The 12,013-nt window shown below is 39.4% G+C and overlaps 1 protein-coding gene across 3 annotated transcripts; it reads right to left on the bottom strand.

The window, feature by feature from the left end:
* Positions 1-209: 209 nt before the first annotated feature.
* Positions 210-11,888, bottom strand: rnpc3 (RNA-binding region (RNP1, RRM) containing 3). 3 transcript variants are annotated; one of them, XM_029148408.3, is made up of 16 exons: positions 11,790-11,888; positions 10,963-11,119; positions 10,799-10,846; positions 10,585-10,694; positions 10,361-10,447; positions 8,385-8,496; positions 7,671-7,739; positions 6,755-6,897; positions 6,432-6,557; positions 5,869-6,017; positions 3,393-3,578; positions 2,315-2,409; positions 2,146-2,204; positions 1,306-1,438; positions 579-656; positions 210-473 (listed from the first exon to the last, which is right to left on the bottom strand). In XM_029148408.3, exons 2-15 carry the CDS (start codon positions 11,113-11,115, stop codon positions 588-590), a joined length of 1,539 nt encoding a protein of 512 aa, XP_029004241.1. In that variant the 5' UTR covers positions 11,116-11,119; positions 11,790-11,888; the 3' UTR covers positions 210-473; positions 579-587. The 3 variants fall into 3 exon arrangements, with proteins under 3 accessions (XP_029004241.1, XP_055364333.1, XP_029004240.1); XM_055508358.1 differs by having other exon boundaries at positions 210-267; XM_029148407.3 differs by having other exon boundaries at positions 11,786-11,885.
* Positions 11,889-12,013: the final 125 nt, after the last annotated feature.

The following is a 12,013-nucleotide window of genomic DNA, read 5'->3' as shown; positions in this document are numbered from 1 at the left end:
TTTTTTCTTACCCACCGTGTTGACAGCCTACCATCTGCTGCACAGCCAATCTAGGTTTCATATACCTTCCCCGGTCTGTATTTACTCAGCTGTCAGAACTAGAAGTTTGGAACCAAAGACGACCAGTTGTGATAGTTTAGCTGAAGTGTACTTGCAAATGGTGACATATGTTTGACGCTGTGACTCAAAGAACACATCAGAGTAGTTACTTTAATTATAAAAACATTTATTTAACAGAAGAAAATGACGACATCCGACGACCAAACCCTGAAATTCAATCACACAGGAAACGGACAATGTAAAACAAAGGTCACATCTAAAATGGGATTTAACATAACGTACAATTTATTTAAATGTGGACGAGCATGCAGGCCGCTTTAAATGCCAACTCTCCAACTATTTTCCAAAGGATATGTCAGTATAAGGATACAAATGGTTCTGTTGGGCCACAATATCAAGTCTTGGTATCGTGACTAAATGAAGTGTAAACAAAATGTAACAGGAGTTACAATGATAATTCAGCCTATTACTGATGGTGAAAATGCGGGCTCTTTCTTTTTATCCAGCACCTCACTCACCTGTTGCCTTCACCGTTGCTTTGGACCTTTCTTGCCGTCTGTGCCGTCTTGTTTTGGTCTTGCAGATCTGGCAAATTGCTGTGAATTTTAAGGTTAAGGTCTGAAGGCAGCAACCATTTCAGAAATATCTTTTAAATGACGAGAGATGCGACCTTTTATAAGGGGAGATCTGCTCACGCTGCTAAATTCATGAGTGTAGGATAATTTCGCTTTGGTTTGTTTCTTAAAACCTCACCAGTCAAACATACATCAAACATACTGACACCTCACTGAAGCCCAGTTGTTGTACGCAGTGGCTTTGAGTTGCAAAGGCTCACGTGGTTGTGACACTCCGTGCCATCTGTAATGAATGTAATGTTGGCTCATGAATAAAAAGGCGGCCTGCATGAGAGCGCTTCCTGAAACTGACTCCGCTCGCTGGTCACAGCTGCCGACAGTCACACAGGCTGATATATTGCTCAGTCATGTGACAGGTTCAAGTACCTGTGCGTGGTGCGCAAGGCTGCTGTCCCCTGTTAAAACATACACTTATTAGACTTACACTTATTATTATATTCTTCCAGCTCACACATTTTTGTAGCAGGGCCATTTGAGGACTGGCAAGCGGCACTAAAAAAATGATTGGAGGGAAGGAAAGCTTAGACTGGACGTCCTCTGCCTTGACTTTTCAGATGCAATAACCAGATACTGTAAACTGCATAAAGGTCACCTCCAAAATAAAGGATACCACAACGAGGGGTTTGTCTGACAGAACGTATCCATTGGTTTCCCGCCGAGCTTTTTCTGCACTCTGCTCACTGGGGAGACCAACGAAGGCCTGGCCTTTCATGCGCCCCTCCTTCATTAATACAACGTCAAACCTGAGGAAAAGGATGGAGGAGGAATTATTGTTACTATAATAAATCAAGTTGAGAAACTGTGTTTGTATTTTGAAAAGAAAAAAATGCAACATTTGGGAACATTTGCACACTTTTCACTGTGTTGCATCACTTTTTTTACAACATTGTTTGGGAACTGAGGACACCAAGAGCTTTACTTTTTAAAGTAAAGAACTTCTCCATTTGTGCTTTGCTACGTCACCAAGGTTGTTGGGTGGTCCAGGTTTGTTAGATCACAGAACAGTTTTCTACTTCGCATGGCCAGATTACACTTGACCCTGTGTACACATATAGAATTAAACCAGGTACAAATATCTGTTTTGTATTCCTTTTACACTGTCTTAGGTTGATTTACCAGCATACTGTTTAGAATTAGTAACAAAAACATTAGGGCACTAAAGCACAACATTATTATTATAATTTACATGAGGTTACAAACTGGACAAACATTGTGCTCAGGGTTGATGAGTCAGGTGAAAGTAGTACTGCTTTGTAGTACTGCTGATGCCCAAACATAAGACACCCCTTGTGATCCCCACTTATTAATAACACAACATTCAGTCAGCATAAATTACTAAAAACCCTCAAGAGGCAGTGACAAAGTTCTAGAGTCACGAAAGAAAAGAGAAGCCAGGGTGAAGGTGAAGCAAACCATGTCAATGGAATTGTATGGATTTCTGTTTACGTACATGTTCCTCTCAGCCTCCGACGAAGGGTTGATATATCTCCCGTATATGTACTTCAGGTCCTGGAGGAAAGGTAAAGCAGATAAAAGAGAACAGTCAGTAAATGAACATCAACAGCCGGCAATAAACCAAACAAGCACATAAGTGGGTCAAGTGCCATAAATGCACCTACTTTCTCCTCCACTTGCTTTGCAATATTCTTCACATACAGTCTGCAGGTTGGTTCACCTGGTTCATAGTTCTTAAACACAGACATCCTTTTCATCTCTGTGTTGAAAGACAGAAGGAAAATGTTATGCAATGAACATTTCAAGAACGAGAACAGCACTCTGTTCACCTATAGACATAGCATCCTATTAATGCTACACTTGGACAGACACGACCAGATGAAGCTAAGCTGGACTGAAACATTTTCAACACTTAGTTCATTTTACATAGGACTTGGACATGAACTACCTTCTGCTGACCAAAGACACAGAAGCTCTCTTTCAGGAAGTATTTATGGTCTTTGGCTAGTGTGCGCGATAGACATTTGGACCTACACACACAGACCAGGAGGTAACAGGGAAGCCCCAAAGACAGTTAACACCCAAGCAGAAGGAGGTGAAACCACAGGATTTCTGCTGATCAAAACGTATTCATTCATTTTACTTGGTTCCCACATACTTCTCAATAGAACAAAATAAACTCTATGGACTTGCAGGTCGATGCCATTCAGTGAGGGACATTTTATGACCCGAAAAAAAACAGATCATTTTTAAGATCAGCTTAATTTTAATGTTAGGTATATAGTACATAACACGGGCAGATACCAGTTTCAAAAAAATAACCCACAAAAGTCAACAGTTTAACCTCAGAAAGTACAATCTCATTTAACCTGAGATGGGATAACTCCAGTCACTGCAAAAGCTCTAGCAGACGTAGTAAAGGATGTAAATTCATCCACCTGCTGTTTTGAGAGCCTGCCAACCTTCCTCAAAAACGTTAATTGAAAATGAATGTGGAAAAGTCGGTTGTTAAAAAGAAAATGAACCCATATCCATCAACAGTAATTACATTCTAATCTTTCATTTTTCAGTAAAGGAAAAGGCCTTAAATTTTAAAAATGTAAATGGGAGTGAAGCTTACACTGACTTTAAACATCACTGAGATGACAGAGAGAGACGTGATACATTACACTGGCCTGTTGCATCTTGTAACCTAACTATTGTACTGCACCTGTGCTTAAGCAGATTGTAAATTTGATTTACCGTCTCTTGACAGCCGCCCTTTCTCCAGCTCCTTCCGGGAGATGACGTCTGAGGAGAGCTCCTCCTCGTCGTCGCTGCGCTCCCCCGGCTCTTGGGATGCCTGTATGCTGGGGTAGAGCTTCCCAAAGCCTTCAGCGACCTCCTTCTCCTCACTGACGGAGGACGTGTGCTCCCCATCAGCCACTTCTAAAGAACCACACAGTATGTGAGGAACCAATTAGTAGCATGTCAAGTAAACGGCAGCTGCCGAAACACTTTTCAGTTTTAGTCACAAAGCTGCTCAACAACACCAAACATGGAACTCTGTCTTGTTGACAGTGTGTATTTAACACATAGCTTTATAATAGCAGAGATAAAATCAGCATTGCTTTGTTAATATAATAAAAGTGACGAAACATTGTTAAAGGTAAATTCTGGTTGTGCTGATAAAAGAACAGAGCGGGACGTAAGCACAAACAGTATGCCTCTGCTTTCCAAGGTAGGAAGGATAAGTCTGGTGGACTTTTGAGGAGCTCTCATGCTGCATGTGTTCACCCTTGTTGTAACAGGAATTACTAAGAGCAGTGAGCCTGTACAAATCCTGGAGAGAAGGAATGGCTTGTCATCCACACAAGGTGTGTGTGTGTGTGTGTGTGTGTGTGTGTGCACTGGAGCAAGACGTGCTGGGAAGCCTTTCTGATACACTCAGCAGAGAACTAGATCACAGCTTTCCAAATTATCCTCCTCCTTATCTGTCCCCCACCGCCCCTTTTCATTCAAATAGCTTGTTTATCGGATCCCACACACTTTCCTGAAACGGGACTAATCCAAAAAGCCACCTGTCATAGTTTATCTCTGCCCTGCCTTCAGGAATCTTTTGTGTTTGACTTTGAGATCTATTTTACTTCTCAGAGACTTGCCAGGAAGTGAAGTTGTAGCTAGAAAGAAGGGAGATAAGAGGAACGGAGAGGTGCACCACTGTCATCTAGCACAGGCTGGGGCCCCAATGTTATTTCCTCCATATAGATAATGGCAACATCTTTATGTAGCAGTGTCTGCTGTGATATACGGCCCGACTTTACACATAGCACGGCTTATGCTAACTGGATAATCAAAGAAGCAGAAAATATAAGATAATAATACCTCCTGTGCTCCATAGTGTTTATTTACACTGTTTGCTGAGAAAAGTTCTAATTCCTTTTTATTTAAAAGGTGTAAATGCTTATGACAGAAAAAAACTGTTCTCTGATGCTTATTGCTGATCTTAGATCAGCAATATACAAGAGTGGTCGGCTTTTCTACATTAGCTTCCTGGATTACATGTCACAACCCGCTGGATTTTTTTGTGTGGGACAGGGATAAACACACTGGCAAATTTGCCTTTAACTGTATGCTATTTTTAATAACATGATCAGTGTCCTCACATGGATGAATGTGATTAATTAATGATTTCTCACAATAATTATCAATAATGATTTAACATGGAAGGAAACAGAGGAGAAGCTTACAGTAGCCCTTGAAGAAGATATTTGAGTTAAAGTACTAAACCCCTCACTTTGACTGTTTTTAGGAGAACCATATTTTCTGCAAAATAAAAAGTAACTGCTCAGAGAAAATGCGCTTGTGGTCTAATATGATAATAAATATGAGTATATATATATATATATATATATATATATATATATATATATATATATATATATATATATATATATATATATATATATATATATATATATATATATATATATATATATATATATATATATATATATATATATATATATATATATGAGTGTACCGTATAAATGTGATGTCGTCACTTGACAACTCAGACGAGACAAAAATTACAGCAAGTCGCACTTTCATTGAGTTGATCCAAGAACAATCCAGCGTCTGCATGAACCTTTACTAGATGTGAAGCAAAATGTTGCTACTGTAGTTGTCATGTGGTGATCAGTGTCCATCAATCATAGACTGAGGGGACGAATGACAATGCTGTTTTTATTATTTTATTATTATTCGCATTTTTAAAATGCGAATAATAATAAATGCGCTACATCTTAATGACGCGTAGGCGGCGATGCTCCCCGGAAACCATGTGTACCCCTATTATGACACAGTCGTCAAACAGGAATTTAGGACAACTTTGATTTGTGCTCTCTGGCAGTACAGGCCACTGCTGCAGTGAACTAAACTTGCAGTGAAAACATGGAGGATATTTTGAAGTGCTACAACTGTATAAATAGGACTTTAGTTACTCCTGACCAGTAAATTAAAATAAATTTCCTCAAAATATTGCTTTTAATTTTTGTTAATGTACCATACACTCCCTACAACATACGGAGACAACTGCATGTTACACAAAAAGGCAATTCACTATTCCAGCTGTGAAACAAAATCTCCTTTGCGATGAACCGTCATCTATCAAGCACTTGGATGTTGGACAATATGTGAATACTGCCTGTAAGTTAAAATTGGCAGTGAGAGCCCCTACCGCCATCTTCATCGGACTGATCCTCATGACCTGGCCCACTTCCGTCTCCTATGGCCGTTACGTCTGGAACCGAAATATGGAATTCAATTTTCTTGGGCCCAGCAGCGTGCGGCTGCTCAAAAACATCACTGGGCTGCAGCACAGGAGCGCTGTAGAAAGAAGAGCAGATCAACAGCAGCCTTTAAAAAGCACACACAATAAACGGGACTCCTGAGTGGCTTAAGGGTCATGATATTAAGTTCCAGCACATCAGAAGTATGTCTCACAAAATAAACATACAAGCGAGACACGCAGAGGGTTGGTATTTATAGTTTAGTCTGTCATTAAGGGACTCTGTGTGTGTGTGTGTGTGTGTGTGTGTGTGTGTGTGTGTGTGTGTGTGTGTGTGTGTGTGTGTGTGTGTGTGTGTGTGTTTGGCACTCAAACAATAAGTCTCAGAGCCACACAGGGCTGTCTTTATGAGGAAGACTTATTGCCTGGAGGTTCCTTAAGCTGCCTGTGAATACCGTCTCCTGATGAGCTATGCGTGAGGACTGTGACATGCATGGATGCCTTCGGTGTACCTCTGAGAGTCGGGTTTGGGAGCATAAAGTAGATCCTTGATCTTGGGCTTCTTTCGTTTTGAAGCTGCTTTTGGTCTCAAGGGTCTCTTGCATGCTTGGTTGACCAGGCCCATCAGACGAACTATCCTGAAATAAAGCAAGCATAGGGAATAAGGGAATACTGTCTACCTTGGACAAAAAAAACTGTACACCCACTGGAATTTAAAGAAATATCTTGTGTGTTTCCAGAAAGAGTAATATTGATCCATGACTCATTAACACTGGCCCAAATTATCATTTATTCAAAGTCGATTCATTTGTAACAATAACAATATTTTTCTTGCCTCTCCTTGTCTTCGTCATCACCACTCTCATACTCGGACTCCTGTTCACTGGACAGCTCCATCTCCTCCTCTGGTAGGGGGGGGTAGTCTGGAGGGAATGGAGGAGGCATGGGCATTGGTGGTGCCGGACGCAGAAGCTCAAACTGCAAGAAAAACACAGGACGACTTTGACTTGTGGAATCAAAAAAAACAATTGCTTCTGTGGTAAGGTATCTTCAAAACAGTGATTTGAGGTGCATATACATATTTTAGCATGGTCGAGTATAATGCTTATTTCTTATAGTAATCATATTAACCTAAACCTTTGTAAACCCTTGACAAAAAAACTCATTGAGTTAAAAATAACAGGTCCATTCCTGACTGATTTGCTATATTACTCTCCCATGTAACTATTTATAAAAGGTTTATAAAAATTGAAAGATGTCCAACATTTTGGGCATTTCTGTTCAGTTTTGACTTGTTGAATTTGTTTAAGAGTTCATATGATAAAAGAAACCAATGAATACTTTTCCTACTTTTCAGTAAAATGCATGAAATGAAAACTCTGTGCTGCTGAATGTGTTGGCTTTTTTGCTTCCCGTATTTTACTCAGCCATTGAGATCTTACATGCAGTACCTCTGAGCGATAATCACAGAGTGAACCACTTTTCAACAATAGAGCAGACACAATATGATTAACGGATTACATTTGATTAAAAAATACATTAAAGACAAAGAATTTTAATGATTGTCTTCAAACATCTGCAGTGGGTCTTTGATATCTTTGCTGGCATTTGAATATTTATAAAACATAGTGCAGGTAACTGAGACAGAATCAGTCAAGAATTTAAAGCTGGCTTGAGTGTAATACCATTTTCCCAGTGTAACATCAAATCCATTAAACTAGCCCCAATATCTGCGCCTTAGAGGATCTTACCAGGGGGGGTCTGGCAGTGAGTTGGCCAAAGGGACATGGTAGATTCATTTTGTTCATCAGATGCAGTACCTGTAGAATTAGAGATCTGAGTGTTAGAACAGTAACGGTTGTATCTGGGCAGAGAAATATGCTGCACACACAGCCTGGAGCTCTGGCTCCTTATGTAAAGCAAATTGTAAAGCCTTTGCATTTTCATTTAACAGTACAAGGATCAAGGTGAGATCGAGGCTAAAGTGAATCGCCAGTGGTGAAGCTGAGCATTAAGGCTCTCTTCTCTGCAACGCACTAGCACCACCAACATGTCAACACTGGATGCAGCAGCGGAGAAAATCTAGGCAGCGCTGCTCCCAGGGAAATGTTAAGCCCATAACTCATGCCTCCCACTTATGGGTTATTATTAATACTTGCTCCAAAATTGAAATTTAAAAGGCTAATGTTTGCTGTTTGATCTTTGGGAGGTTGGATGCAGTCCAAAAACCTTTGGGACACTTCAGAATTGTATTTCCATTTTACAATATAAATCTAGAGGCTGTGTGTATAAATGCTGCAGCATTAGCTTGTGTTGCACAAATTCACACTTTTCAAAACAAACAATATAAAAACACATTCAAATGCAAATACATAACACTAATGACCAACATCTGCATATCAAAGGCTGTGCATGCAGGTTGTGGATGAGAAGTAAAACAACAAAAAGAAGCAGTCTGAACTTACCTGAACATAAAACTTTGGCACACTCATGAGGGCGTGCATTATGTTTGTCAAGATGCTGTTAGTAGGTGGAGGATATAAATATTTCAAGGTGGGATTTGAATTAAAGGTCAACCTGTTGAGAGAGGAAGGAGAAGACTCATACTAAAACAAACACAATCCACAGCTTAATGCCTTTAGCACCACCACCTTCACTAAAAAGGCACATGGAGAAACCCCAGGCATGAGCTTATTTCTTCAGGTGGCTAATATCCATCCAGCCATTAAGGGGCCTTGGGACAGGAATGCCACATCAGCACAAAGGCTGGCCCTTATGTAATATTAACTTTTATATGGCAAACATCTACACAGTGAGAGAGAACACATAATCCTCTTAATCTTTTTCTCTTTCTTGTTTGTTTGAAATGACGACTATTACATAATACTAAAGTCATTTTCCACACAAATCTATGAAAAATGATTTAATGTTATTTAATGCCATGGCATTCCATCCCTGGCAGGACAGGCTCTAACTAGTGTATGATATTTAAATCATTCTACACTGAAATTTGCTTCGCACATTGATTAAATTTCTGTCAGCAAGACGACACAGCTAAATCTGTGTGATGTATAACTGATACTATAACTGATACTATAATAATACTATACAGACTTCCTGCACTGATCAAAGCGATCAGCTCTGGTAGTCAGTATGATCAGCTCAGCTTTTCCACCTTTTAATTGAGAAAAGGTAAAATGAAAAATGTCACAATAGGCAACTTGGACTTTCAAGTGCCAAACATTACTACATTATACAGCTAAAGAGAATACAGAAACCATTATATCAGAATTTATTCATATCAAGAGCATCCCATAAACAATGAGAGTAGTATTGATCCATGCTCCAAAGCCGTTACAGAATAAACTATCTACCAGTTCAACTGGTTATACAAAGGGAGGCCAACACTTTTCACATTGGTGAGGTATTTAAAACTTTGTCTGTGAAATTGTCAGTCACAATAGAAATAGTTTGTTTTTCCACCAGGCTGCAACTTGCAAACAGGCCCAACAAAAACAGGTTTTATTGTGGCATGTCTTCATTTCTTCACAAACAGTAACAACAACTGATTGGACTGAACTGTGCTGAACAGGAGTGGCAGAACAAAGACGGTTAACTTCCTTGGGTGGACCAGAAAACAACTTTTAGAAAATTGTCTTCAGTTGACCAGATTATGATCAGCTTCTCAAACCTCAAAACCATGAAAATTAGACCCACAGTAATTAAAAATGTTAAAATGTCTTTGTAATTCAATGACATACTAAGGAAAACTTAGAAAGGGAAAGATCCTTTTGTGATGCAACGTATATGGGCTCAGCTAGCAGTCTGGTTGAAGGCAGTATTGTGACACAGGATTATATAGCATTTACTGATGTCACATCTGACAAATGCAGCTGGTTTCAAGCTACACAAATTGCTTAGAGTTAAGAAAATCTGTCACAATGCCAGTGCACCATGAGACTAAGCAGAATGTGACCGCTACGTTACATCCTAAAGTCAAGAACTGAAATGCTATAGCTATGTCATTAACCTGACTTGAATCCAACCACTGAGAGCTGGTAAGTATTAAAAGTGACAATAAATATCTGTTCCCTGTTTGGCCAAATATTTCTGAAAATAAAACAACTGTAATCCCTGCATGGATCATTTAACATTTTGAACAAATACTTAAAATAAAGCTGATAATCTACATGCTAAGCACATCCTGACTTTTTGATTTCAAATCCACTGATAAAAAACTGAAATTATGAAAGCCATATCACTGTTCAAATACATACAGACCTGACTGTACATTTATATTTCATAAGCCCCACGTTGTTAATAAATTTCAGATCACAAACAGAGGTCTTCAAAATCATAGAGATAAAGTTCAAAATGCATATAACAAAAAAAAAACATCAGTTATACAACAAACATACAATGTGACACATGTCGTACTCACCCCAGGCTTGGTGCTATGCCAGTCTCTATAAGAGGAACATTTGGTTTGGTTTCCTTTTTTTTCTTCTCCTCTTTAACCACTTTACCACTGTGACAAAAATCAGAGAAATCATGTTATTACATTTACATGACCTTTACTCTAACAGATACTAATGTCTGATGCTATTCCCTAAAGAAGGTCATATCCAATTGGGTTCAGAATGAATAAGTCTGACAGCTACTGACCTGTCTGACACTGGTGGGTCCTTTAATACTGTCACATTATCTTGGCCTTTAGCAAACTCCACAACAAGTGTACGATCAAGAATCTCTAACTGGTGGAGCCTGCTCAGAGCCTAGAACATGAGGTGGTTAACACCATATGGGAACGGAGAAAGAAGTTATAGTTATAGTATAGTCATTAGTATCTATGTGTGCTACATTTAAATAAAGAACTCACTTTCACTGCAGCCTTCTCACATTTAAAGGTAGCAAAGGCTGCATGTTTCTGTGGAAAGAAAAAGAAGGAAGAACAATTAAATACTGTATCTGAGTATAAATTAAACAATGACAAACAAATCAAACAAAATCAAGATTATCACAACTCAGCAAAGCACAACCTACCATACATCCTGTGTTTGAGAAGACCCTAACTGATTCAGCTCCAAAATACTTAAGCAGGTCCTCCTTCTCTTCCTGGCTCAACTCAGCTGGTAAGTGGCGGATGAGCAGCGTTTTACTGAGGGCTGCTTGGACCAGCTCCTCGTTTGTGTCCATGTCACTGCATGTCAGAAGGGCCATAAGTGTTAACTAAAGTGTCCGCACAATTCATTGTTTTGATAATAAGAATTAGTGCTTCGGCATAGTTAAAGAGATTTACACTAAATGTTACTAAATTTAAGAAAAGCTTGACTAATCATTGACGTAACATTCTAGGGAAGCATCAAAACTTTTGATGTAGGTTTGCATCAGTGTGAACAAAATTGTGCACGATGCAGCTACACATACAACAAAACGTGACATATGAGAAAGCACGTCTCTCGTTTTCTGGAAAGTCCTCTGTTGTTTTTTTCAGTATCATCTTGTCTCTGCAGTACAAAAATGCAAGCCTCTAATAAAACAAGCGCGAGGAGAGACATTGTCCCTACATTAACTTATACAGAAGATTAGTGCCGCTGTTAAAAGATGAGTGAGAATTTTTAAATGCACCATGTTTGTCATTTCATACAAAAGCATTACTTGCGCGGTGTTAAAATGAAGATCCGTGACACAGTATGTTGGCTAGCTCCGTTAGCATTAGCTTGATTCAGGACTTCCACTATAGCTGACTTGAAAACGGTAGGGTTTATTGGATTTTAGCCTTTTCATTACAGCTGTACATCAAACCAAGACAACCAACAGCAAGATTAACTTAAAGCTGATTTTACAAAGGTAAATAATGCAATACCTGCCTCCTGCAGCGGTAACAATCCACTACCGGCCTAGGCTTCTTCTTCTTCTTCTTCTTCTTCTTCTTCTTCTTCTGCTTCTTTTTTATTTGCGCTTGTCATAACTCTCACGAGCACCGCCACCGACTGGACAGGAGCAGAATGCAGACGGTCGTTGCAGATAATCTGTACTCTCCGTGGGAACGGACGCGAAGTGTCCGAGGTGGACATTTGTTTAAGATGTATGA

Source organism: Betta splendens, chromosome 4 (assembly GCF_900634795.4).
Source record: "Betta splendens chromosome 4, fBetSpl5.4, whole genome shotgun sequence".
In the NCBI taxonomy this organism is placed as follows: domain Eukaryota; kingdom Metazoa; phylum Chordata; class Actinopteri; order Anabantiformes; family Osphronemidae; genus Betta; species Betta splendens.
Note: the sequence above shows the minus strand (reverse complement) of the source record. Positions and strands in the feature narration are given on the sequence as shown.

Excerpts from the sequence above, each read along its gene's own strand:
- rnpc3 (XM_029148408.3), bottom strand. The coding sequence starts at position 11,115 with ATGGACACAAACGAGGAGCTGGTCCAAGCAGCCCTCAGTAAAACGCTG. Across the intron at positions 3,579-5,868 it reads TCAGTCCGATGAAGATGGCG|AAGTGGCTGATGGGGAGCAC; the intron begins GTAGGGGCTCTC and ends GTGGTTCTTTAG. Across the intron at positions 2,410-3,392 it reads AGGGCGGCTGTCAAGAGACG|AGATGAAAAGGATGTCTGTG; the intron begins GTAAATCAAATT and ends CTTTCAACACAG.